The 27,613-nt window shown below is 48.2% G+C and overlaps 1 protein-coding gene across 1 annotated transcript; it reads right to left on the reverse strand.

Annotated features, from left to right (window-relative positions):
• Positions 1 to 903: 903 nt before the first annotated feature.
• On the reverse strand, positions 904 to 11,342 carry LOC135890540 (transmembrane protein 17B-like). Its single transcript, XM_065417961.1, has 4 exons — positions 11,237 to 11,342; positions 10,027 to 10,130; positions 8,334 to 8,447; positions 904 to 1,218 (listed from the first exon to the last, which is right to left on the reverse strand). The coding sequence occupies exons 1-4, from the start codon at positions 11,340 to 11,342 to the stop codon at positions 904 to 906; spliced, it is 639 nt and encodes a 212-aa protein (XP_065274033.1).
• Positions 11,343 to 27,613: the final 16,271 nt, after the last annotated feature.

Below are 27,613 nucleotides of genomic sequence, written 5' to 3' on the forward strand. Positions count from 1 at the left end.
GGTGGAGATGGATGGCAGGAGAGAGATCACTTGATCATTGCCTGTTAGGTTCACTCCCTCTGGGGCACCTGGCATTGGCCACTGTCGGTAGACAGGATACTGGGCTAGATGGACCTTTGGTCTGACCCGGTACGGCCTTTCTTATGTTCCTATGCTGTCGCCTCCCACCAGGAACTGCATTCAGGCAGGAAACTACTGATCCTTTGTTGTGTTTTAGGAAAATCTCAAGTCATTTGGCACAAATGTATTTCCCAGTATCCTAAAATGCTTTTAACTCCCTGCACACAAAGCAGCACCTGCCTAGCAAAAAACCTTCCTCTCCATCTAAGGGGGAAGTTCAGCTCACTCTGCTCCAAGCTCAAGCAATTGGGCTCATTTAGGGGCTTGGGGTAGGGGGGTGTCACCCCCTCTGCGCTGGCTGGCTCTGAGGCAGCATGGGGAGTTCCTCTCCAGGGCAGCTAGAGGGTGTAAACCCCTCGTGGCAGCTCCGCCGCACAGTCTGCCACGCAAACTCTTCACAATAGACTAGGGCTGGCATTTTCCAGGCTGCATACCTGAAATTAGCATCTAAATGACTCTGGCAGCCTCTCTTTGGTGCTGAGCCCCCTGGAGTCAGAGGTGGGGTGCTAAACCCTTCGGTCAGTCAAAGCCAGTTTAATTTACGTGCCCAACTTCAGCACCAACATTCTCCAACTTTGGCTCAGTCATCTGAAAGACCCTTGAATTAACCCTGTTAGCCCTGAAGCTCCCACAACTGGAAGGATGTTCATCTCGGCCAGCTGTATCTCTCAGACATTTATTTTAAAGCATTCCCAGAAAAAATACTTCCAGTCAATGGGCGCTTAATGCAGGAGGATGTTCTGGCATTGCGGCTTCCTGCATAGGGACCATGTTCACATAGTATCAACTCCCTTCTCTGTCCTGCTGGCCGCTTCTGCCTGGATGGGCTGCCCTGCCCTGGCTCATGCTATGCCCTGATTGCCGCGGTCTGCCTGCATCCTCAAATTGTTTCAGGTAGAACTGTGTAGCAAGCTGCCTTGTCATCACTTTAAGTGCAAAGAAGGCAGCTGTGATCTCAGAGGCAAGAAACACCAGGTAAATGATATGCACAGCTGTCTCCAGGGGCAGCCGAATGATGTGCTCATCCATGAGGAGGAAAAGCAGGAGGGGGAGCTGTATCAGGAAGGATAGGAGCAGGAATCCAGCCAGTTCAGGTACCTGCAGAAGCAAAGGAAGCTGAGAGGAAAGACTGAAAACACCACAGCAAATGCTACAAAGAGCAGCACGCAGCCGAGGCTTTGGGGCTGTGACCTCAAGAGAATGTGTGAAGCGAGAGACAGAACACTGTGTAGGACTTGGAGCCCAGGACTGGGAATTCTATGCTCTAGAACTTGGCCATTCCCCCCTGAGCATCGCCATAAAGGATGCTTCAGCATTTCACTCTCCCTTTGCTTGTCTGCTTAGCCTCCAGTGGGGCCCAGCCACAGATCTTGCAGGACTCCTGCCCCAAAGCGGAGTACAGCTGGGTGCATAATGTATTTGACTCAAGTTGTCCACTAACAGGTCTTGCTGAGATAGGGAAGTGTGGCTCAGTGAGTAGGATATTAGCCTGCCACTCGGAAGACCTGGGTTTAATTCTCTTCTCTGCCACTGACTTCCTGTGTGACCTTGGGCAAGTCACTTAGGGCTTGTGTGGACAAATAGTGCAAGATAGATATACACTCGGGTTTGCTGAGCACTAAGTGTCCACGTGGATCCTGCTGCTGTGCACTAAAAGTTTCATAGTGGGCTTTGAAATACAAGTAGATCAAAGATCACTAGGGAACTGTTAGTGCACGGCCGCAGGTCCACACCATCAGTGAATGCATGGCAGGCTAATGTGAGGTAAGTTACACCCTCGCTTGCCACATGCTGTCCAGACAAGCCATCTGTCTCCGTTCCCAAGCTGTAAAATGAGGATAATAGTGCTTCCTACCCCACAGGGGGTTGTGCAAATGAATACATTCAAGACTGAGAGGCGCTCAGTGAGACATACCCAGGGTACAATCCAGACCAATGAGTAGCTTCGTCACCCCTGCCCTCCTACCTGGGGTGCCCTTTACAATGCCTTGCTGCTGTAGCCTCTAGCCTGGACTGGTCACAAACAGCCTCTAGCATGCAAGTCACACCCAGCTGTGTCTGTGTGTGTGCTTCAGATAGCCAGCCACACCTTGGTTCTTACTGCAGAGTGACCCCAACACCCCCCAGCCCTAGATTTCCCCCCCAGATATGTCTGTTCTGTACTGCCAAGCCCTCTCCTGGACACTACAAGTCCGTTATTTCTTTAATAGAAATAACATGCACACTACTTGCCACCCCAAATGGGGTTTCCCAGGCACTTCAATTTAAACTCACTGGATTAGATAAAACAAGCTTATTAATCACAAAGAGAGAGATTTTAAGTGAGTACAAGTAATGAGGCATAAAAGTCAGAAATGGTTACAAGAAAAATAAAGATAAAATGCAACTGGTGCCTAACAAACTCTGTTAAATTCAAAGCAAAGTTTTCTCATTACATGCTTTCAGCAGTCTTGCTGACCACATTTCTTAGGTCAGGACCCCTTCTCCCAGAATCCAATTAATGCTTTCTTTGTCACTTCAGGTGCTGTGAATGTAATGGGCAGGAAGAGGCGGGGATCCTTGGGATGTTTGTCTCTCCTTTTTATAGTTTCAGTCCCCCTCTTGAAAACATTTACAGCTGAGATTTATGTGGAAGGAAACCCTGCTATTTTTTCCCTCACCTGGTTGAACTTCCTTTGTCTTCCCCTCTTTTTCTGCCCCACTTGATGTGTTTATGGCTTAAATGCAAATTAAGCAGAGCACACATTCCTTTGTTTGAGACAGACCTGTTTGCCAACCTCTGTTTGGAACATGTGTTAATAACACCATACAGTGGAATCTGATAAACTTCACATACAAGGTTGCCACATATTTTACCAGGACAATAATGATCAGCAAATTATGATTTTTCAAATGATACCTCACAAGGCATATTTTGTGCAGAGATTATTACAGTGGTGTGTAGGGTGTGGAAACGGGTATATTCTGTCACACTCGGATACTATGATGAGGAGAGCCAGATAAGTGCCTTAACCTAGACTAGACTGAGCTCAGCAGAGGACCCAGGATATGTAGGAAGGTGACTCTAAACCACTTTTCCGCTCGGGGGGTAGGGGGAGGAGCGCAAAATTCCTGGCATAATTTAGGGCAGCCTAAGGGCTGCTGTGAGTTGCACCAGCCACAACAGCTCCCCCACCCCGTGACTGTTTCTCCAGCTAGTGATCATGCTATAGCTCCACTCCATCCTACCCTTGGAACACCTACACCCAAGGGGGAAAGGAGATGATGTAAAGGCCACTATGCCTGCTTTATAGCAACTGGGACTCTCCCTAGTCCACGGGGATCCCAGGCTGTCTTCTGAAGACAGAGCTGTTTTCTTTACAGTGATGCAAAGGAGTTGGAATTGGTGCCAGGCTTATTATTCAATTAATCCAAAATATTGGCCAGTTAATTTCCATGAATTATTCTTGGGCTTCAGGTCTCAATATCATTCATAGTGAGGACCACCTCTTAACATATTTCTTCTCATAGGCATGTCCCTGCTACTAGTTGGCACCTGGCCACTCCTTCCCTCCATTTGCAATCACATAACTTCCCTATGGCAACTCCAATGATCACTTTCATGGCAAGAGAACATTGGGATGGGGGCAGGGGCAAATGATTTTGTACTTTGATAAATTGGGTAAGTATTTCATGTACTTTTATCTTCTTTTCATATAGTCACAGAAATGTTGGGCTGGAAGGGACCTTCAGAAGTCATCAAGTCCAGCCCCCTGCCCCGAGGCAGGACCAAGTAAACCTAGATCATCCCTGACAGGTGTTTGTCCGACCTGTTCTTAAAATCCTCCAATGGTAGGAATTCCACACCCTCCCTTGGAAACCTGCTCCAGAGCTTAACTATCCTTATCGCTAGAAAGTGTTTCCTAATATCTAACCTAAATCCCCCTCGCTGCAAATTAAACCCATTGCTTCTTGTCTTACCTTCAGTGGACATGGCTAATAATTGATAACAGTCTTCAAATATGTTAAGGGAAATTTTAAAGAGGCCTGTGATCAGATCCCCCCTCAGGCTCCTTTTCTTTAGATTAAACATGCCCACTTTTTTTAACCTTTCCCCAGAGGGCAGGTTTTCTAAACCTTTGATCATTTTTGTTTCTCTCCTCTGGACTCCCCAATTTGTCCACACATTTCCTAAAGTGTGGTTCACAGTACGCCAGCCGAGGCCTCACCAGGGCTGAGTAGAGTGGGACAATTACTCCTGTGTTTTACAGATGATATCCCTGTTAATACACTCCAGAATGATATTAGCCTTTTTAGTAAGGCTGTCGATTAATCAGTTAACTCACACGATTAACTCAAAAAATTAATAGCAATGAATCGCCGTTTTAATTGCACTGTTAAACAATAGAATACCAATTGAAATTTATTAAATATTTGTGGATGGTTTTCTACATTTTCAAATATTTTATTTCAATTTACAACACAGAATACAAAGTGTATAGTGCTCCTTTATATTACAAATATTTGCACCGTAAAAATGATAAACAAAAGAAATAGTGTCAAGTATCAGAGGGGTAACCATGTTAGTCTGGATCTGTAAAAAGCGACAAAGAGTCCTGTTGCACCTTATAGACTAACATACGTATTGGAGCATAAGCTTTCATGGGTGAATACCCACTTCGTCAGATGCATTCACCCACGAAAGCTTATGCTCCAATACGTCTGTTAGTCTAAAAGAAATAGTATTTTTCAATTTACCTCATACACGTACTGTAGTACGATCTCTATCGTGAAAGTGCAACTTACAAATGTAGATTTTTTTGTTACATATCTGCACTCAAAAACAAAACAATGTAAAACTTTAGAGCCTACAAGTCCACTCAGTCCTACTTCTTGTTCAGCCAATCACTAAGACAAACAAGTTTGTTTACATTTATGGGCAATAATGCTGCCCGCTTCTTATTTACAATGTCACCTGAAAATGAGAACAGGTGTTTGCATGGCAGTGTTGTAGCTGGAATTGCTAAGTATTTATGTGTCAGGTATGCTAAACATTCGTATGCCTCTTCATGCTTTGGCCACCATTCCAGAATGTGACGTGACGCTGCATATTCTTAATAGAAATATGCTTATAATATGAATATGGCATAACTAAGATATATTTTATGCAAGATGGGCCTTGTAAGATATCATTGGAAAGGTTATGATTTACTGAATGTGATTATCCAATTTGTATGCATGTATCATTTCTGTATCTAAAGGTAGGAATATTGACTATGTAACAATTACAAATCAGTGTGTACTTGGGAAACACCCACCAGACAGCAGGCCATCAGCCTTGATGGGCCATTAGGAGGAAACAATAAGACTTTGAAGATACTAATCCGTCTCCTTCCTGAGAAGTGTCCTGGGACGTTGCTTTGACACTGCAAGGTCAAGTGATAAAATCACCTGGTGTAAAGTACCACCTCAGACACTGCTGGTACTTTTGCACTGGAAACAGAGGCTTCCCACCTTATGTAAATTCTATTTAAGACTGGGAAGCAAGTCAATCCAACACTCTTGTCTTTTGCCTTCCCACCCAAGAAGAAAGGCTGCTGAAAGTACTGAAGAGACAAAGGAACTAAGCTGAGGGAAAAGAAAGGGCTACGTCCAGACTAAGACAGGAGTCTACTCTGTAAAGAGAAATAACTGGAACTCTAAGCTACAGAAACTCTGCAACCTGCCTAAACAACATTTAGAGTGAGAAACTACATTTTGTAACCTGTGTGTTTAGTGTATTAAGCTTAGTTTGTGTGTTTTATTTATTCAGTAATCTGCTTTGTTCTGTTTGCTTTCCCTTATAGCAACTTAAAATTTACCTTTTGTAGTTAATAAAAACTTATTTCTTGTTTATAACATAACCCAGTTTGTGCAATTCATATCTGGGAGGCAGGGAGAAGCTGTGCAGCTCTCTCTCCACATTGAGGGAGAGGGCAAATTTTTATGAGCTTGCGCGGCGCAGATCTTTTATACAGTGCAAGACATTATCATCTTGGGTGTACTCTCCAGAGGGAAGCTGCACTTGAGTGCTGGGCAATTTCCTAGCCGAGTCTTCCCATAGAGAGCTGCTTGCAGCCCCTGTGTGATTCTACAGCTGGTGCGTCTCTACCTGTGTGTGCTGCTAGAGGCCGGAGAGCCTGATTCAGCAAAACAGGGAGAGGGAGCCTAGGCTGGTGAAACAGGAGGAGCTCAGTGAAACCCCAGTACATCAGCTGACATCCCAGACGGGGGGTCCAACCCATCACACAGAGGACATGCTTCCATGCCACTGATGCTCATTTAAAACAAAATGCATTAATTAAATTTGTGACTGAACTCCTTGGGGGAGAATTGTGTGTCTCTTGCTCTTTTACCTGCATTCTGCCATATATTTCATGTTATGACAACCCAGCACATGTTGTTCAATTTAAGAACACTTTCACTACAGATTTGTCAAAATGCAAAGAAGGTTCCTGTAGCAGAGTGTGGCAGGGCCCCCTTGGCTCCTGCCTCTGCTAAGTCCACAAAAATCGCTCAGACCCTGGGGTGAGTCTCCATTGGTGAAGTTCATTCACAGGCTTGCTCTTATCACCGTTTCACCATGAACAGTTAGCCCTTCACCATCTGAAGGCAGAAAAGAGCTAGCTCCCTGCTTCTACTCCCTGCCTTTTCCCTTTCTTTCTGCTCCCTCCTTGGCTTCCTTCCCCTGAGGTTTTTATACAGCCCCAGGCTAATTAGGCGGCAGCTGTCTCTGCCTCCCCAATTAGGGCCAAGTTATCTCCAGCCAGCTCTAATCTATCCCCCTAAATGGAAGCTGGCGTGACAGAGGGCTGAATCAGCAACCCTTTGCCCAGCACCCTGTCACAGGACCAATGTGAGATTTCTAAAGAGAGCTACAGCACTCGAACCAAGTTTAAAAATCTGAAGTGCCTTCCAAAATCGGAGAGGGACGAGGTGTGGAGCATGTTTTCAGAAGTCTTAAAAGAGCACCAGCCCAATGAGGAAACTACAGAACCCGAACCACCAAAAGAAAAATCAACCTTTTGCTGGTGGCATGGAATCTGACTCAGATGATGAAAATGAACATGCGTCGGTTTGCACTGCTTTGGATCGTCAACAAGCAGAACCCGTCATCGGCATGGAAGCATGTCCTCTGGAATGCTGGGCAAAGCATGAAGGGACATATGAATCTTTACCGTATCTGGCACCTAAATATCTTGTGACTCCGGCTACAACAGTGCCATGCAAATGCCTGTTCTCACTTTCAGGTGACATTGCAAACAAGAAGCAGGCAGCATTATCTCCTTCAAATGAAAACAAACTTGTTTGTCTGAGCAATTGGCTGAATAAGAAGTAGGACTGAGTGGACTTGTAGGCTCTAAATTTTTAGACTGTTTTATTTTTGAGTGCAGTTATTTTTTGTACATAATTCTACATTTGTAAGGTCAACTTCCATGATAAAGATTGCACTACAGCACTTGTATTAGGTGAATTGAAAAACACTAATATACTAAATACTAATACTAAAAATATTTCTTTTTTACAGTGCAAATATTTGTAATAAAAATAAATATAAAGTGAGCACTGTACACTTTGTATTCTGTGTTGTAATTGAAATAAATATATTTGAAAATGTGGAAAACATCCAAAAATATTTAAATAAATGGTATTCTATTATTGTTTATCAGAGCGATGAATCGCGATTAATTTTTTAATCACGCGATTAATTTTTTTAATCGTTTGACAGCCCTACTTTTTACCAACTGCATCACATTGCAAACTCATTTTCAATTTGTTATCTACTGTAACCCCCAGATCCTTTTCAACAGTACTACCAACTAGCCAGTTATTGCCCCTCTTGAAATTATGCATTTAATTTTTCCTTCTTAAGGGAGTATTTTACACTGGTCTATATTGAATTTCATCTTTTTAATTTCAGACCAATTCTGCAATTTGTCAAGGTTGTTCTGAATTCAAACCCTGCCCTCCAAAATGAGTGCAGCCCATCTCAGCTTGGTGTTAGCCACAGATGCTATAAGCATATGCTCCACTCCATTATTCAAGTCATTAATGAAAATATTTGACCTTCCCTCTGCAAGGGAGCTGTGACCAGCATGCTTTCCAGAGCTGAAGTGATGAAGCAGAGTTTGATGGGGAGCTGTAGCTTCCATGCTCTGGCCACTAGCCTGCTCAGGCCTTGAATCAGTTCTTACCTTTCCTTGCAGATTTCCAATGTATCCAAGATACAAGCGTAACCCTTCAGCTAATGCGAGAATCAGGAAGGCAGCAACAAGGAGGAACTGGTAGTAACAGGGCAGCAGGCCGTACTGTAACAGGAGGGCATTAGTGACAGACCATCGCCATTTCATCCCACCAGCCCCACACCTGGCACCAGCTCCAACACAACCCCCTCCCACCCCATCGCTTCATAAATTCACTCTCCATCCATTTCACCTGCCTCCCTTACTGCTACCGTGCCACCGCTGCGCCCCTTGTCAGGGACTGGGACATGGGCAGTCGTGACCAGTGGTTAAATCCAGAGTCAGAGGCCGGGTGCCGGAGCCCAGGGTCAGAGCCAAAAATCAGAAATTGGAGCCAAGAGTCAGAAGTGGGTTAGCTGGAAGGAGGCAAGGCAAGACAGGGGCTGTCGCAGCCATGGGCAATTGCTTCAAGCAGCCAATGAACAGCGACGATGACAATGACAACTGCTGCTGCTAGGCTTAACAGCTGGTCTGCTGACTTTCCAGCCCATCAGGCAGTGTACTACAGGCCAGCTGTGCTCATTAGGTTGCCCCGAGTCTGGCTCTGCTGCAAGCCCAGATTCATGGATTCACAGAGTCCAAGGCCAGAAGGGACCATTGTGATCATCTGTCTGACCTCCAAAATAATTCCTAGAGCAGATCATTTAAAAAAACATCCAATCCTAATTTTAAAATGGTCAGTGATGGAGAATCCACCATGGCCCTTGGTAAATTGTTCCAAGGGTTAATTACTGTCGCAGTTAAAAATTTGCACCTTATTTCCAGTCTGAATTTGTCTAGCTTCAATTTCCTGCCATATTAGACCTTTCTCTGCTAGACTCCTTCTGTCTCTCCAGGGCTGACCCGTGGCTCATTTCGCAGACTCTGCCCACCCTGGACCCAGCTCTAACCAATAGGCGGAACTCTCACTCCCACCACTAGGCCTGACTGCCCATGGCCCAGGACCCTGCAGAGGAATGCTTCTTGCCCATGGGATGGATCAGGCAGAAACATCGTCTCTTGGACCTCCCCTGGCCTGGGATATTTAAACCAAATGGAAACATAAGAAGCGCACAAGAAGTTTTGCCATTTGACAGGAGTTGCCATTTCTCAGGGTTTGAAATGGACCCATCTGGTGTTTACGTGTGTTTTGGAAAACGAAGGATTTTGATGGCTGGCTTGGAAACGGGTTCAAGAAAAGTTTTGATAAAAATCTCATGGAAAAATGAATGAAAAAACAAAAACTTTCTAGAAGGTCAGTTTGAGAAAAGAGTTTTTGGAAAATGGCCGTTTGTCGACAAAAACCCTTTCTGCTTGATAAACCCTGACCTGGGCACAGCTTGGCTGGCAGACTGCAAGAAAGGGCAAGCGTGCAGTTGCTTGGGCACTGAAGGAACGCATTAGGTAGGACCAGGGCCGGCTCCAGCATTTCTGCCGCCCCAAGCAAAAAAAAAAAAAAAAAAAAGCTGCTATCGGCGGCGGCAGTTCAGTGGCAGGTCCTTCGCTCCTAGAGGGAGTGAGGGACCTGCCACCCCCGAATTGCCGCAGGTGCCGCCCCTCTCCCTTGGCTGCCCCAAGCACCTGATTGTTAAGCTGGTGCCTGGAGCCGGCCCTGGGTGGGACTTCACTCATCTTCCCAGCTCTAACCACCCTGGTTATATGGTACCTTTAATGCCAGCATTATCCCCTCGCACAGGCACCAGAATGGGAAGTAGAAGACATTGAAGAATAGCATCATCTGGAGAGGCAGGCTGGACAGCACCTCATGCCCTAGGCAGGAATGAAAAGGCACAAGGTAAGCAGGTCTCTCCCATTACCACACTGCAAATCCCAGTCTCACAGGGGAGAACCTGCCCCACAAAATGGGCATTTTACTGAAGAACAAACCCGAGAATGCAGCCTGCTCTGCGTAGCACATAGATACTGTTTCTGAGCATGGCCGCTCCCCAGGGGCCCATGCAGCCCAATCTTCTGTTGCTGGCAGTCGCTAGCACCAGCTGCTAATGCGGAAAGCACAGGAACTCCCCCGTGGGTGATCCTGATGGGGTTTCACTGTGACCCCTTTCAACGTTGGCTTGTGGGTTTAGATCCCTTCCAATTTTTTTAATCCTCTCTAATGTAAATGTGGGTTTTCACATTATCCACATACATGGCTGATGCTTTTATGATTCCCATCAACATCCTGGCATCAGCAATATCAAATGGCAGGGGGCTCTGCAGGTTAATCATATGATGGTGTAAAACAAATTCCCTTTTTAGCAGTTTTGTACTTGCTGCCTCAGTTTCACTAAATGCCCCTTGTTCTTGCATTAGGAGAAAGGTCAGTAGGGTTAATAGATTCCAAGGCCACCACTGTGATCATAGTCTGACTTGTATAACACAGGCCAGAGACTTGGCCCAAATAAGTTCCTGATATGTCCACCTCTGTCCTTATTCCTGGCCTCTTCATCCTAAACAATCCCAACCTTTGCAATTTCTCCACCACACACCTGGCGGGACAAGGATAATACAAAGAGACTCCTTGCCTGTACACCCATCCCACTCCCCTCCTCACTTGGAGCCTATCTGCTTCACTGTGCACCATATTGTGTAAGGCCCCTCAGAGTGAGCACACAACACATGGGGCAGGCCAGGAAGGCTGGTGCTTGTGCTGCTCAGAGTTCTGCCTCTCTAAGTAGGAGACAAAAGCATCTATTCATAAAATAAAGCAAAGCCCATTTTGCCTTTGCAGCAGCAAAAGCAACAGCAAACACCCAAGCACATTCCTGAAGCAGAGCCCCTGTAAGCTGTGCTTAATCCACTCTGGGGCAGGCAGAGCAGAGAGCGCACAGCCCCTGCCCTGGGCTCCAGGATTACTGTACTACTGAGTACTGTACCTGGATGGTAGATCTGGGCAGCTCCACAATCCCCAGTTTTATTGTTGATGAACAGCGATCCACTGAAAGTTGTCAAGCCCCTTCGGACATTGTGAGGCAGAGCCATCGGCACCAGCTGAGCCCGCTCTCCCTCCTGACCTGGATAAGATGGTATTAAAGAGAAGCTCTCTGGCTTTAATTAAATTAGAGGGCTGGCCTTCCAAGCGGCAACTGTGGATAAATCTGCTATGCTGTGGTGGGAGATAGCACAGAAGGGAAAAGAAAGCCCTGGGCAGGTGTTGCCTGATCTATCGATTGTATAGTCATTATATTACGGATTTCGTTTCCCCAGTTAGCACTTGGAAATTTGGTAGGTTCTGCTAGATCAGGCCCCATATTATCAGAATGACTGTTCAGTGGGAGCCCAGATGTGCATGGCTGTAACACACACACTTTGGAAATCACACACTGTTTATAATGTTATTAATACAGTTCAAAGTCATGAATACTCTAACCCAGCAAGGCAGCTAGAGAGAATACCCCAGCCCTTGCTGAACAGCCTGATGGGTCAGTTATCTTCCCCTTCACCATCACCAGTGGCTGTCATCCAAGCATCTCCCCAGGCATGCAGGCGGGGACACAGCTGTTGTAATGTGTTATACTGATGCCACTCTGCCTAATGCATATTCAGGAGGGGGTTCAGCCCCTTTTCCTTATTTGTAGTTCCTCCCCCTACTGATGCTGGGGTGCCCTTCTCCCATAGCTTATTAATCCTTTTACTTCAAGCTTATTAGCATATATGTCAATCATCAGAGGGGTAGCCGTGTTAGTCTGAATCTGTAAAAAGCAACAGAGGGTCCTGTGGCACCTTTAAGACTAACAGAAGTATTGGGACCATAAGCTTTCGTGGGTAAGAACCTCACTTCTTCAGATGCAAGTAATGGAAATCTCCAGAGGCAGGTATAAATCAGTATGGAGATAACGAGGTTAGTTCAATCAGGGAGGGTGAGGTGCTCTGCTAGCAGTAGAGGTGTGAACACCAAGGGAGGAGAAACTGCTTCTGTAGTTGGATAGCCATTCACAGTCTTTGTTTAATCCTGATCTGATGGGGTCAAATTTGCAAATGAACTGGAGCTCAGCAGTTTCTCTTTGGAGTCTGGTCCTGAAGTTTTTTTGCTGCAAGATGGCTACCTTAACATCTGCTATTGTGTGGCCAGGGAGGTTAAAGTGTTCTCCTACAGGTTTTTGTATATTGCCATTCCTGATATCTGACTTGTGTCCATTTATCCTCTTGCGTAGTGACTGTCCAGTTTGGCCAATGTACATAGCAGAGGGGCATTGCTGGCACATGATGGCATATATAACATTGGTGGACGTGCAGGTGAATGAGCCGGAATGTCAATCAGTTACCATGGTATTCTTGTGGTCAGACATCTGCTGATGTTCCTAACTTTAAAAACCCCAAGCTGGTATAAAGTAGCATCTTGTGGTTACCTGTCAGCAGTTTAGTCCCTACCGCACTCTGCCTTGTGCTGTCTTATGATCTAGGGTTACTCCCGGTTAGCTACTCCTGTTAAGGCTTTTTGGGCCTTGTGCCTTGATAAGTTTAGCTAAGCTATTGTCTTACAGTTGTTGAGGCTTGTAAGCTCATTGCATTACTGCCTTAACTTACACCTGTGCCTCACCTGTTGTGTATTTGGTTGTCATGGTAATAGAATCTTGTGTTGCTATGGCAACTGAGTTAGATTATTAGGGGATAGCCCAGCCAGTTTTGGCTGGCTGTTGGTTAGTTCTGAGTGTAGCAGTAAATGGCTGCTTCAAGGTTTACAGCTCTCAGTGATTCTTCCTAAAACTGTTGCCCCCAAGGATATAACAACGTGGCGACAAGGATGGGATCTCTGTGCTGCCCCAGCAACAGAAGGAAGTAGAAGTTAAGGTACCAAAACAAACAAACAAACGAACAAACCTTTTTTGCTGCTGGAAGGGGGTGAGAACTGGCTTGTTTGCACTGACTGCAAACAAACTAAAATCATGGCTACACTTACAGGGCCACTGGAACCTTTTGAGGAGACTATAGTGGAATGGCAGGTATATACTGAGCGTTTTGAGCTTTTTGTTATTGCAAATGACATTACAGAAGAGAAGAAGGTGCCAATATTCTTAAGTGTTGTAGGGGCTAAGACCTACTCCCTGCTATGCAGCTTACTCCACCCTGTTAAGCCAAAGACTAAATCTTACAGTGACATTGTGGAAATCCTGGGGTCCCATTTTTCTCTAAAACCACTGGTAATTGCTGAACGATATAGGTTCCACAAAAGAGACCAGAAAGAAGACTAAACAGTTGTACAATTTGTAGCAACTTTGAGGAAGCTTGCAGAACACTGTGAATTTAAGGAGATGTTAAATGATGCCCTACGTGACAGGTTAGTGTGTGGCCTGCACAGTGAAGCTATACGGAAGTGCCTATTGACAGAGGCTCAGCTTACCTTACAGAAGGCCATTGATATTGCTGTCTCCATGGACCTGGCTACAAAGGAGGCGCAATCCATCTGTGCATCCCCTAGGGTGCATGAGGTGTCACAAGAACCTACCCACAAAACTGTGGGGAGTCAGGAATGTTACCGCTGTGGTAAGCCGGGTCACCAGGCATGAGAATGCTGGTGTAAGGACCTGGTGTGTCGACACCATGGCAAAAAGGGACACATTGCGTGTGTCTGTAAACAAAAGAAAAAGAGGCCTGTGGTCTGGCCGACCAAAAAGGGAAATCTGCATACCCTAGAGCAGGCCCAGGATGACCAAGGAGATACCTCCTCACAAGAAGAGGAGCCACTCCACGTTTTGTCTTTGGCAGTGGGCTCACATGAATACTGGGTAACCCCGTTGTTGGATGGCAAACCTTTATGCAGGGAACTGTACACCGGTGCAGCCGTTTCGCTGATCTCAGAGACTGTGTATGAAGAAAAGCGTCTGGACACCTTCTTACTATCCTACAGAAACACACCTCATGCTACGACCAACGCATCCCTGGCCTTTCTAATGATGGGACGACAGCTGCACACTTGCTTTGATCTGCTGAAACATTCTGAACCCCGACAAATTGTGCAACGTCGGCAGCAAGATCAAGTCATCAGGCGTGCACCCAGAGCAAAAGACCGAACCTTTAGCCCGGGACAGCCGGTTTTGGCTCGGAATTATACTTCTGGAGCTAAATGGGTCCCTGCCGCTGTCATTGCTCAAACGGGACCTGTTTCCTACACAGTCCGGACTGCAGAGGATCTCACCTGGCGGCGACATGTAGATCAGTTGCTGCCAGGTCATACCAGTCCTCAGGACACATCTTCAGTTGAGTTGCCTGACTTCACCACCTCCGGCGAGACACCAAATCAAGAGTCACCTGATCCTGACTTTTCCCCTCCATTACTGCCAGCGGCAGAGATACCCCTCTGCCCGGCACGAGCTGATACCCCATCCTCACCCATTCGCCCTACGAACCCTGAGCCCATTGTCAGGCCCGCGCCCAAGACACTTTCGAGTGCAACAACACCAGAAGTCTGCCGTAATCCACCTAGAGACAGAAGGTCTCCTTGTCGGCTGGATCTTTAGCTAGGGAGAACCCATGGTTATGGGGCAAAATAATCCCCGGGGTTTAGCCAGGAATGGAGGCAGTCTACCCTCCTTTTCTAGTGTAGTGTTTGTTTTATTTAGGGGACATTCTTATTAAGGGGGGAGGAATATGTTGTGTATTTGGTTGTCGTGGTAATAGAATCTTGTGTTGCTATGGCAACTGAGTTAGGTTATTAGGGGATAAAACCTAACCAGTTTTGGCTGGCTGTTGGTTAGTTCAGTGTGTGCCAATAAATGGCTACTTCAAGGTTTACAGCTCTCTGTCTCCAGTGATTTCTTCCTAAAACAGTTGCCCCCAAGGATATAACATCACCTAGCAACTACCTCCAGGTATCATATAGGCTACCCAGGTGAGCTCCCCAGCGAGTGCTGTGGCCACCGGCTGTGGGACTCTGTAGCCCTAGTGGGAGGAATGTTGGTTGGAGAGACGTGGCCTGTTAGAATGGCTCAGCAGCCTGTTGAGCTGAGCAGGTCCGGCTCAGGGCCCAATTCACAGCTAGCTCCAGTGGGGTTGCAATGACTCCCGTGGGCAGTGAGTCCTTCTCCTCCTAGGCCACAGGAGCCAGCAGTAGTGGAAAATGTGACGGAAGAAATTAAACAGTAGTGCCAGCAAGTCAAATATTATTGAGAGAGAGGCACCAGGATGGACCCTGGACTCCATCTAGGACCGTGCTAGGGTACAGCCACGCCCTAGTGATGGAGGCGGTGGGTGCGGGGAATAGCACCAGGGTCCTACATGACGGAGTACAACTCCACGACCCTCATTTCCTCAGAGCAACCACTGAACGACTGGCCTCAAGGGATGAGGGCCCAGCCACTCAGCTGCAGATACAAGGTGTGCCGCTCAAACCAGCAATGACCACGAGACAGTGACAGAGGTGAAGACAGAAGACCGGCTTCCAGATGGCAAAGAGCAATAGCAGGAAGGGGAACAAAATAAAACCACAGCCAGATGAAGAGTTGTTAGGTTGTTTGATCATCTCAAAGATTCTATTGTCCATTGAATTCAGTTGCCTTGTAGGAAGAGAGGTGCTAGACTAATTGTAAACAAACAGCTGCATTTTATGTGTACCTCTGTATGTGCATATAGTTAGTACTGTACGTATAAAGAGTGCCATCTGCTGGCACAAACATGAGGTCTGCAGTAGCTATATACTAAGACTACAGGATTGGCACTCGGAAGCTCAAAATGTCTGTAGTCAGTCTGAAGTGATAGAAACAGCTACAAAGCATGAGAGCTCCTCTCGTTCAGAATATTGTCGCCTGTTTTAGACCTGAGTGGCTGGTCAAATTTTGGGGCTTTAGGGACATTCCAGGTGGAAGCAGAATATCCTCTTTGATGCAGTCTTGTTTACTTACAAGGAACGTACGAAGTCCTTCTTCTCCGAGCACAGGACAAAAGGAACGGCTCCTTACAACCCTAATCATCTTTAGCCAACACACCAAAAAGCTCTCTAGCTTTTACCAAGGACACACTGCTCGACTTTCTTGCTTTTTGCCCCTTCCCCCTCTCCCTCTAGCCCCTTGTCTGTTCTGAGTTTCTGCGCGCGCACACACGCACACACACACCCACACACCCACACACACCCCTTAGCCCACATTGGTAGAAGTTTCTGGGCAGATTCTATTTGCCTTGTTTTAGATGTGGCCCCTGAACTGTCTCTTACAGCTCTCTCACATAAAGGGTGTGTTCACACATCAGTTTGAACAAGGTTCTTAACACAGCCCGTAACAACCCAGCTCACAATAGGATCAGCAGGTTCAGACATCACTGGGTCTTGCAGTCTCTTAGGTTCCAATTTTAAGTTCTCAGCCATTTGACGTTACACATGACACCCATGTGGTGTATGGCTACAGTAATGCATGTATCTGTGCTACAGCAAGTGTCCCACACCATTGTGGTATCAGAGAACTCAGCCAATCACCATCATTACTCTACAGCTAATTTGCATGCAACAATTTCATTGGTTGTATGAAGGCGACTGCACATTTTATGGATTATGTGGGTCAACTGCCACCCCTGTGTGCCCAACTGCCACCCACACAAATCAACACAAAGAAATCTCCCAGCACAACCCTTCTCTCACACACACACAAAAATCAACACAACACAACCACAAACAATAACGCCAAATATCACTCTGAAGTCTAGAATGTCTGTAGAGTCCGTGTGAAGTGATGGAAACAGCTACAAGTAAGGTCAAGAACTCGTTTTGTTCACAATATCACCAGTGTGACAGCCTGCTCCTCCCATCCACCCCCCAGATGAACAGCTGTCACATATATAGACAGACCTGGTGACTCTGTTTGCTACCATTGCTGCTACCATTCCAGTATTCACTCCTTGTCTCTTGTAGGCTTAGACTTAAGGATTTTAGTGTTTTCTCCCCAGGAACTGGACTCCCAGAGATGCATTCTAGCATGTGGTAATGATTATGTGGCATCACTTTGAGAAGCAGCAGTCAGGTGTCTAAATAACTTAGTAGCACATATCAGACTTAGCCTGAGAGCCAGTGAAAATAACATCTTATTTATTACAATAAGAACAAATCTAATCTAATATGGAACTAGAAGCATTAAAGAAATAGTTCTATACACCTAAATGGCTCACCTGTGTCTATGTCAGTCTGTTTTGAGTCTTAATTATTTACAAATATACAAACATTGTGCCATGACCTGTCTGTCCCGAGTAAGATCTCATCCAAGATTCTAGGTACATACTCTGTGCAGCTAGCCACTCCGAATGCCACAGCCACGCTGCTATTTTTAGTGTACCAGCTCAATCAGAGCTAGCCTGGGTATGTCTCCGTGAGCTGGGTACTACAGCACCAGTGTAGACATACCCTTAGAATCCCTTTAGGCACCTAACTCTCCCCATACAATACACTGGGAGCTTGGCTGCCTAATTCAGCTGTGAATCCCACTGGACAGGCATTGCAATGCCTATGTACCTTTGTGCATCTAGCCCTAGTAAGCTCTGCAGTGAAGGGACTGTACAGTGTCTAGTGCAATGTGGCCCTGTTCTTCATGGTTTCCCTCCTAGGGTAGGAGGGTGAGCCCGTGCTCAGTAATAAGGTTTGTGACGTGCAGAGAACTATTCCTATGAGCCAGCTGCAAAGCTTACTAAAGGGTGGGAAGGACAGCCCAGTGGCTAGAAAGCTGACTTGGCAGATGTAGGATCAGTTCCCTGCTCTGCCACAGATGCCCTGTGTGGCCTTGGTCATGTCATTTAGGACCAGATTTGTAAAGGTATTTAGGAACCTAGTGGGATTTAAACATTTTTTTTTAAATCCCACCAGGCACCTATGTGTATAGGCGCCCAAACATCTCACAAATCTGGCTCTAACACTCTGTGCCTCAGTTCCCCAAATGGAAAACAGGGACCTTTCCTTCCCGCACAGGGGTGAGGAGTCAACCGCAAAGAGCCATCGGTTACATGAACAGTGAAATAACCTGGCTGGCTCCCAGAACAGGTCAAATAATAAGTGGACCATGTGGAAGGAAAACAGAGGTGTGGTGGGTTGCCCTACCCCCACTGTAACCTAACCAGGGACTCGGATTCAGGGGAGATGCTATCAGAAGTGATTTGAAACCAAATACAGCAAGCTGTTCTGGTCCAACTTCAAAGAGGGAATCTAGCTGCAGGATAGGGATTTGGAGGATTTATATTAGCTCAGTTCTGAAGACGCTGTCTTCCTGCAATGCTGGAGAGGAAAACCCCTGCTCTTTTAAAGTAACTCTGGGGGTTACTAAATTGGGCTTTCCAAAAAAACTCTTTATACAATGTTTTATTAAAATGTCCTTGTTATTTTTAGATTGCTAGGTTTAAAAGCCAGACGGGATCATTCTGCTCCTGCAGTCTGACCTCCTGTACAACACGGGCCAGAGAATTTCACTCAGTGATTCCTGCATCACCCCCAGTACTTGATGGTTGAGTTACAACAGACCTTTTTGAGGGGGAAAAAAATCCAACATTCATTTAAAGATTCAGATGATGGAGAATTCACCATGTCCCCTGGTAATCTGTTCCAACACTCCAATACACTCTGTACAGAAATGGCAATTTCCTGCAATAGTTGAAAAACCCTTATTGAATTGGGGTCCATTGTACTAAATGCAAAGTGTAGGTATTGTTGTGCATCAGGATTGCAAATAACCTCTCTGGGGGGAAGAGGGGATGTAAGGCCTGGCTGATCACAGGACTATACTGAACAACATGCCAGACAAGAATGGACTTTTGAGGCAAACAATGTCAAGTGGTTTGCTTGGGGAAATGTCCATGGTAGGGTGATCAGACGTCCCGATTTTATCGGGACTGTCCCGATATTTGCTTGTTTGTCCCGCGTCCCGACCAATGTTAGGTCAGGACACTGGACAAACAAGCAAATGCTCCAGAGCCCGGAAGTGCTCCCCCCCCCCGACTCCGCCCCCTCCTTCCCCCATTGGCTCCTTCCCCAAATCCCCGCCCCCATGCCCGCCCCCTCACTGCCCCATTGGCTCCCTCCCCAAATCCCCACCTCTTCCCCAGGCTCGCCATTCCTCCTCCCTCCACAAGTGCTGGAGGGAGGCCCCGGAGACACAGGGGGAACGCGGGGCCGGGGTGGGTGAGAGTCCGGCCTGGCACCGAGCGCAGGCAGGACTCAGTCGGGCGGTACCTGGAGGGACAGTAGGGGGGCGGCCCGTGAGGCCAGGCGGCTGTTTGTTCTCCCCACCTGGGCAGCGGGACTCGGGAGCAGCCGCTGCTGCAGCTCCCACTGCCGCGGGGGGAGGAAGCGGCCATGGCGCTCAGCGGCTGCGGCTCTGGCGCCCGGGCCCGAACCCGGGCCTGTTGCGGGGACCCAGTCTGGGCTGCCCAGCTGGTGCAATCCCGCGGTGGCCCCGGAGTGGGGGCAGCAGGCCCCAGCCCCCCCGTCCCGCTCGGGTCCCGCAGGGGAACGAACGGGGCTGGGCTGCCGAGTGGGGAGTGGGGGCAGCAGGCCCCAGCCCCCCCGTCCCGCTCGGGTCCCGCAGGGGAACGAACGGGGCTGGGCTGCCGAGTGGGGAGTGGGGGCAGCAGGCCCCAGCCCCCCCCGTCCCGCTCGGGTCCCGCAGGGGAATGAACGGGGCTGGGCTGCCGATGCCTCCGCCCTGGGGCCGCCGCGGGATTGCACCAGCTGGGCAGCAGCCCAGACGTGACTGGCCAGGGGCTGGGCGCAGCGTGCGCGCTGCTGGGTCCCCGCAACAGGCCCGGGCTCGGGGGGTTCGGGCCCAGGCGCCGGAGCAGCAGCTGCCGAGCTTGGCCATCGGCCGCTTCCTCCGGCCGCGGCAGTAGGAGCTGCAGCAGTGGCTGCTCCCAAGTCCCGTTGCCCAGAGGGGGAGAACTGCCGCCGCCTGGCCCCGCGGGCCGCCCCCCTACTCTCCCTCCAGATACCGCCCGACTGAGTCCTGCCTGCGCTCGGGGCCAGGTCGGACTCTCACTCACCCCGGCCCCACGCTCCCCCTGTGTCTCCGGGGCCTCCCTCCAGCGCTTGTGGAGGGAGGAGGAAGGGTTTTTTTTTTTTTTTCCTCTGCCACCTTTTTATTTTATTTTATTTTTTTTGCCCCGCCACCCGCCCCCCTCCCGATATTTGGCCTGGGTGATCTGGTCACCCTAGTCCATGGGGAGGTGAATGCCAATCCCCACCCCCCACAGTTATGCAAAATCCCAGTCTTTAGAAGTTACGTCCTGAAGAGTGAGCCTCTGTTAGTTAATCACCCGTTTCATGAGGCCAAAATCAAAGCCTCCAGCTGCATAAAGGAAAGAATGACCTAGTCATGTTGGTTCTGGTTCAGAATCGGAGATAGTTGTGAACTTGTAACCATGGGCAAAACCCATTGTGGGTTTTGAATGACTGACACCTACTAGAGCCCAAGGTTGGAGTTATGGGGGAGTGTAACGGGGCAGGTACACCTGATCAAAGGGCATCAGGTTGTGGGGGGATCAAAGTAGAGATTTAGTGACCCAGTGGCCCAAGCCAATACAGCCACCCCTCGGTGTGGGGCGGCATGGCCCAAGTAGTTACAGTCAGTAGGACAGTCCTTCTGCTGCACAGTTCACCTCTCCAGGTGTCAGCTGCCCCACTGGCAGGGCAGGGGGACGCGGGCCTACCATGCTCCACCACTGCTTCTACAATCAGTCTCAGACACTTGGTACCTCAGTCCTGATCCTTCAGTCACTTCCTACCCTTCCTTCCAAGGCTGGTAGTCTCTCCTCTGTTGGCAGTGGCAGTGCTCCACTGGGGAGTCCATTGGAGCCTCAGCCAGGCTGGCTTCTGGAGCTCTGGCAGTCTCCCTATAAGAGCCTGCAACACACATCTGTTCTCATCAGTGGCCAGCCCAGACTGACCTGAGCTACTTCCTTTTATACTCTGGTTCCAGCTAGAGCATGCCCAGCGGGGCGTGGCTTCCTTGGGCCACAGAGTGTGGTTAACCTCTTCTGAACCAGCGCAGGGTAAATACACCCCATCACAGGGTGATCTCTGGTAAGCTTATTAGCATGAGGGTATGTTCCTTTATTGTTTTAATATGTTTTCTCTGTAATGTTTTCACCTTAATAAATATGCTTGCTTAAAAAAGATCTGTGTGGTAACTTATAACTGGTGGCAATTACACCACTTACAGCCATCTAAGAGCAAGCAAAGCACAGACACTGGTCTATTTAGGCAATCTGGCTTGCTGGGAATATCACAGTGCAAGCAGGGAACCATGCAGCCTGGGAAAAATCGCAACCATGAGGGAGAGAGACATGGGTCTCTACCAAAGAGAAGTGATGACTGAAGAGCTGGGAGCCTAGAGTAGGTGCCCTCGAAGGCCCTGACCGGGGGAATACAGTGCAGTTGCCCTGATCTGTGACACACTCATTATTAAAACTTTGCTACTTTTATTTCCAAATTGGATTTTTCTGACTTCAACCTCTAGCAGTTGAATTTTGTTATCCCTTTGCTGGACTAAGTCAGTATTGTTCTTCTTGTGTAGGTAATTACAGACAGTGATCAAGTCACCTCTTAGCCTTCTCTTCAATACACTGTTAGGGAACCAGAAGGAAGGCAGTCTTGCCTAGTGGTCAGAGCAGGAGTCCTGGTCAGGGAACAGCATTGAGGGACAGCATTGGCAGAGTCAACTGCCGATTACCAGAGCCAGGGGTTGAGACAGAACCAAAGCTGAGGGCTGGAACTGGGATCAGATACCAAATGCCAAAGCCAAGGGTCAAACCAGAGCTGGAGTTAGAGGTCAGAGGCAGGATTGGTAACCGATGGTCGGCAGTGAGCTGTAAGGCCAGGAACTGGAGGAGAGGCAAGGCTCAGGGGCATGGTGGGAACTGGGAGAGAGGCAGGTGCCAGGGGCAGAGCAGGAATCAGGAACAGGGTTGGGTGCAGAATGCAGGCAGCAGGCACAAGCAGGGGCCAATGCAGAAGCAGGAAATCACCTAGTAGCTCAACTTCCTGTGCCTTTTTCTGGCTTAAACAGCCTGGTTGGACCAACCGGTGGAGCTGGGTGATCCTCCAATCAGGGCTCCCATGGGTGGTGCCTTGGATGAGGCTGTAGTCCTGCTAGCTCCTTGGACCGCCACATTTCAGCAGACATCGGGAGGTGGCCAGGATGCGACAGCTGACTGGGGACATGCAGGCCTGCATTGGAGACCCAGGGCATTGCATCGATTACACTGAGCTCTTTTAATCTGTTTTCCAGACTCTAAATCACTCTTGTAGTTCTTCTCAGGACCCGCCCCAAATTTTCAGCAACCTTCTCTAACTGGGCATTGCATACAGGCAGTGGTCTCACCAGGGCCTTATACAAAGGTCACAAAACGTCCCTATTTCTCATTGATATTCCCCTATTCATACGTTAAAGGCTCACATTAGCTTTCTTAGTCACAATATTATACTGGAAGGGAGCACTGGGTGCATGATGCCCAAACTCCTTTTCAGTCACTGCTTTCCAGGGTACCATCCCCCAGCCAGTCAGCATTCCTAGATGCATGACCTTCCATTGGGCTGCATTACAGCTTCTACTGCTTGCTTGCGCCCAGCTAACCGAGCAATCCAGATTGCCCTGTACCAGGGGCCTGTTCTACTCATTATTTGCCACCCCGCACAATCTTTGTACCATCTGCAAACTTTGCCAGTAGTGATTTTATGTTTTTTTCCAGATGACTGACACAGACCCCACTAGACAGACCCCACTCTTTGATGACTCCCCATTTGTAAGAAAAGCTCCTCGGCAGGAAAACGGAAGGGTAGAGGATCTGGGGGCAGCTTAGTTGTAGGGTAAATAAATTACAATAATAATCAGCTGGAAGCTTGGACTTTATTATTCAGGTTATATTTACATTCATCCATGCAGAGCACTAGATGAATATGCAGATTCTCCCTGTAAGTGTCTACAGTGAGGAAAGGAAGATTAGCCAACTACAATCAGCACATTTGTCAGTACAGATGATGACAACAATAGATAAGAAAATGTCTCATCTCCCTTCTCACACAGATCCTCACCCACTGCCTGCTCCTCCCACAGTTCACAGTCACTCATTACCCTCTCAGGAGGGGCTTCAGTCTAATCATTCTAATTATTGCTAATTTAAAAATTCTGAAAGGAAAAAGGGAAGGAAGGGAAAGAAAGGCATCCTGGGAGTGCCCCACTTGAATGCCCTACAGCTGATGACAGTCAGGAGGGATATAATGTATTCTCTCACATTGGTTTGCACCTAGTTCCTGTTAAATCCAATGGCAGTTGTGTGTATGTAACTGCAGGAGAATCAACTCAGAGATCTATTCATTATGCATTGCAAAGTGCTGATGGCATTCACAATAAATAAGATAGTCCATGCATATTATCAGGGCCAGCTCCAGGCACCAGGCAACCAAGCACATGCTTGGGGCGGCAACTGGTAAGGGGCGGCCAATCTTGGGGTGGTGGGGGGCAGCGCGGCGCGGCATTCCGCGGGGGCGCTCCGGCGGCGCGGCGCTCGGGGGGGGGGGGCGGCGCGGTGCGTGGTGCTCGGGGGTCCGGCAGCGCTCGGCGGGGGGCTCAGCGCTTTTTTTTGCTGCTTGGGGCAGCAAAAAAGTTAGAGCCGGCCCTGCATATTATTGCGTGTTAAGCTTAGATTCTCTTTCCATGCCATACATAATTGCTTCTTCTGCATAGCAGGTCTTGGTGGCTCTGTTTTGCATAATGATGGTGATGCTATATATAGCACTCTAGCAGCGCACAATTCTTTAAACACCAAATGGATCTGGTCAAAAAAGGAAGCAACACAATTTCATAACAAATTTCATTTGGTTTGAAATGAAACCTTTTCCATTTTTCAGGAATTTTGTGCATCGTTTCAAATCAAAGTTTTATCTAAATTTTTATCAAAACCAATATTGCCCTTATGTTTTTGCCAAAACCTGACTTTTCGATAAACAAAAGTTATTGATTAAAAATGTCAATTAAAAATTTCTCCCCAAATTCCAGAGAAAACAAACCATTTCAATAACAACGTTTGACATATTTCACATGGGGGAAAAGGCTATTTTTTTCAATGGAAAACCTTTTATTTCAAAAATGTTGACCATCTTTAATAGCAAGTAAGAACAAATGGCAACATTTTCAAATGTTGATGCCTAACGTTTGGCCCCTAGGTGAGGTTTTTTTTCAAAGGCACAGATGGGACTTTCACTTGTAAATGGGCAGGTTGCTGCTTTCTTGTTGAAAATCTTCCCCTTCAGAGGTCTAATTCTGGCCACAGTTCCTGCCCCAAGGAGTTGAGCATCCACATCCACTTCCTGTGGACAGGTTTGGTGTGAGAAGAAATGAGTGTCTATGTGCGTGGGGCAAAGGTGGAAAGGGGCTGGCACGTACAGCTAATGGAAGCAGGGGCAAGGGCTGCTTTGCTTCTTTGTCTTTATACCCAAGAGCCCTTTGCATAGGCCGAGCCAGACAGCTGAGGAGACCAGAAAACACATGGAAGAGGCAGACAGAGCTGGATTTGCTGTGGGAAGTTGGAGAACCCAAGCAGGCTAAAGGATAATTAGTTATTGACAAGCTGAGAGAGGTAGTTTGTTGGGGAACACAGCGGAATAATTAGCTACGAGGTAGAAATCAGGAGGAGAAGGTAGCAAATCGAAAGAGGAAGCAGGTGGGTTCTCCAGGCAGAGGGTGGAGGAAGCAGCCAAGGACACATGAAAATAACCTGGCAATGAGACTGCGAAGACAAAAGGCTCCGTGCTGACCCCTCCTACCTCCAGCCTGCGGAGGAGTGGTCTTGAGTGACCTTGAGGGGAGGAGAGAAAGAGAATTCAAGAGGAGCCAGGAAATTTCTCAGCCTCCGAAAGGTTAAATGAGCGGGAGGGGCTGCACAGGGCTTAAAAGCCCAGCATCCCTGTTGAATTGTTGGGACAGCTCTAAAAGGAGAAAACTTAAGAACCAGCAGAACAAGTGGCTGCTTGGGGATCCTGCAGGTGGGTGTGGCCCGCATTTAGTGGGGCCAGCACAGATGGGAAGCAGCACTGAAACCGAAGAGGGGGTTTCTGAACAGCGCCCGGGGCCTCCAGGCACCCCCATCACCAAGGGGCCTCTATGTTCCCTACAGGTTTCTGCTGACCCCACTCCTCCAGCCAAGTCAGTTTTTGCTGCTCTCCAGCCTGCTGACAGGGACCAGCCATTGTTGGTTGCCTCTCTTGGGAGCAGGAAGCCTTCCAGCGCCTCCTGCAGATGGCTGAGTCCCTCACCTCCTTTCCCACCTCCATTAAAAGAGCTGCTCCTCTCTGCCTGGGGTTCGGCCCTTCACTCCATGCCCCCTTCTCTGCTCCTTCCCTCATGAAAAAACCCTACTGGCTCCTGGGTCTGCTGCTCGTCTTTCCCCCTTCTGTCAAAGAGGCAGCAGGACCTGGGCTTCTCGGCTTCCACCTGCCCCCTACGCTCAAACCTTCATCCCTAGACTCACCTCTACCCCTGCTTACTCGCTATGGGGACGGGGGCGGGGGGGTGTCCCAATCCCAGGCCTTGTCCGGACAGAGAAAGAGGTGCTTTTAAAATAGGGTGAACTAACACAGCTCAAAACGCTAGAGTAGACAGGGCAAGTGGTATTTTCCCACATGTTAGCCGGCTGACGTGAACTCTTGGAACAGGCTAAGATAGGTTCTAACGCCTTTAAAATGTGTTAGCTGGTTGTGGCCAATCTACATTAGTGGCTAAAGAGTTTTTAAATAGCACTTAATTAAAATGTATTAGCCAACATGATTTAAAAAAAAAAAAAAAACACACCTTTGTCCTAGTGTGGATAAGGCCGCAGCGGGGAAGGAAGAGAAGAGCCAGTATGGCTGCACTGGGGTCTTAGAAAACTTGTTAAAGATCTTAAAACAATGGGAATAAAAAAATAAGGAAAAGGATTCATTCCAGGGGGCAAGTAAAGGGTGAGGGGGGGGGGAGAGAGGGAGACAGCAAGGATGTGTAAGGTCAAGTCACAGAGACCGAGACCTGGGCATCACTGCAAAGAGCGCTGTGGACAATAATACTGAAAAGCTGATCATGCCATTTGTAAGTCATTGGGACATCCCTGCCTGAAAGCCTGTGTTCGGTTCTGGTTACGCCCGCTGCCGATAGTGACAGCAGAAATAGCAGGGACTAGAAATGGGTGATACCAATGATAGGAGGCCTTGCTGTCTAAGCAAAGACTGAAAAGTTTAGGATACAACAAATAAGGGGGCGTTTGACAGTTATATAAAGTAACAAAGGGCAACGTAGTCACACAAGCTAAGGGAATATTCTGGATACAGTTGTGATGGGGTGTCCACCCTACACAAGGCCTGGAGGGGTGAAGGTGGCTAAGTGGGCCAATTAACTGCCCAGGCTGCTCTTGGAGAAGAGGGATTTAATTAGAAGAGGCTCAACTGGGCAGAAACAGGTGGGGAGCTATATAAGCCAGGAAGCTGGCAACAGAGTGCTGCAGGGAAGGTGTCTGCAGTTGCTCCTTTGGAGAAGGGAGGTGTATCTGGGGCTAGAGGCAAGTAGTCTACAGTTACACCCCGGGAAGAGGGAGTTGGGAGGCTGACAAACTCGGGGGGAGCTGGGAAGGTAGGAAAAGAAGCAAGGTGGGAGAGTGCAGGCCTTGGCTGCCGACTGGAGGACCCCTGAGCTGGGACCCAGAATAGAGGGTGGGCCTGGGTTCCCCTACCAGCCACTGGAAGAGTGGCATGGTCAGAGCAGTAAAGGGAAGACTGCCATTGTGTATGGAGGGACTTTGATACCCCCCATACCGAAGGGGGAACCATGGAGTGACCTGGCTGGAGGGCCGAGTCATGAAGAGGGCGCTGCAGGCCCTGGAGCGAGAGGGGTCTGCTGGGCGAGAGGACGACAGCAGGGACACCACCGGAGGAGGGCGCTATGCCTGGCCAGAGCTAACCCCCAGGACAGCCAGGAGGTGCCACTAGCAGTGAGTGCACCCTGGGACAACACCACCACAGTTCGCTAGGGAACTCTCTGCCACAAAATAGTACTGAGTCCAAGGGTTTATCAGGGTTCCAGAATGGATTTAACACTTAAGGATAATGAGACTAACACCGGCTACATCAAACAGGATAAATAATATGTAAGATATAAACTCGCCTGCTTCAGGACATAAAGTATGATGGACTGATAGGATTTAGGAGGAAATTTTCCTCAGGGGCAGGTTATTTCAAAACTGTCCGTTATAGGATTCCAGCAACTTTCTCTGAAGCCTCTGGGCAGTGGGTACTGACCGAGACAGAATGTGAGACTACGTGGGCCCCAGGG

This window comes from Emys orbicularis, chromosome 16, assembly GCF_028017835.1.
Source record: "Emys orbicularis isolate rEmyOrb1 chromosome 16, rEmyOrb1.hap1, whole genome shotgun sequence".
Taxonomy (NCBI): domain Eukaryota; kingdom Metazoa; phylum Chordata; order Testudines; family Emydidae; genus Emys; species Emys orbicularis.

Excerpts from the sequence above, each read along its gene's own strand:
- LOC135890540 (XM_065417961.1), bottom strand. The coding sequence starts at position 11,342 with ATGGCTCTGCCTCACAATGTCCGAAGGGGCTTGACAACTTTCAGTGGA. Across the intron at positions 10,131-11,236 it reads TGCCCAGATCTACCATCCAG|GGCATGAGGTGCTGTCCAGC; the intron begins GTACAGTACTCA and ends ATTCCTGCCTAG. Across the intron at positions 8,448-10,026 it reads GGATAATGCTGGCATTAAAG|TACGGCCTGCTGCCCTGTTA; the intron begins GTACCATATAAC and ends CTCCTGTTACAG.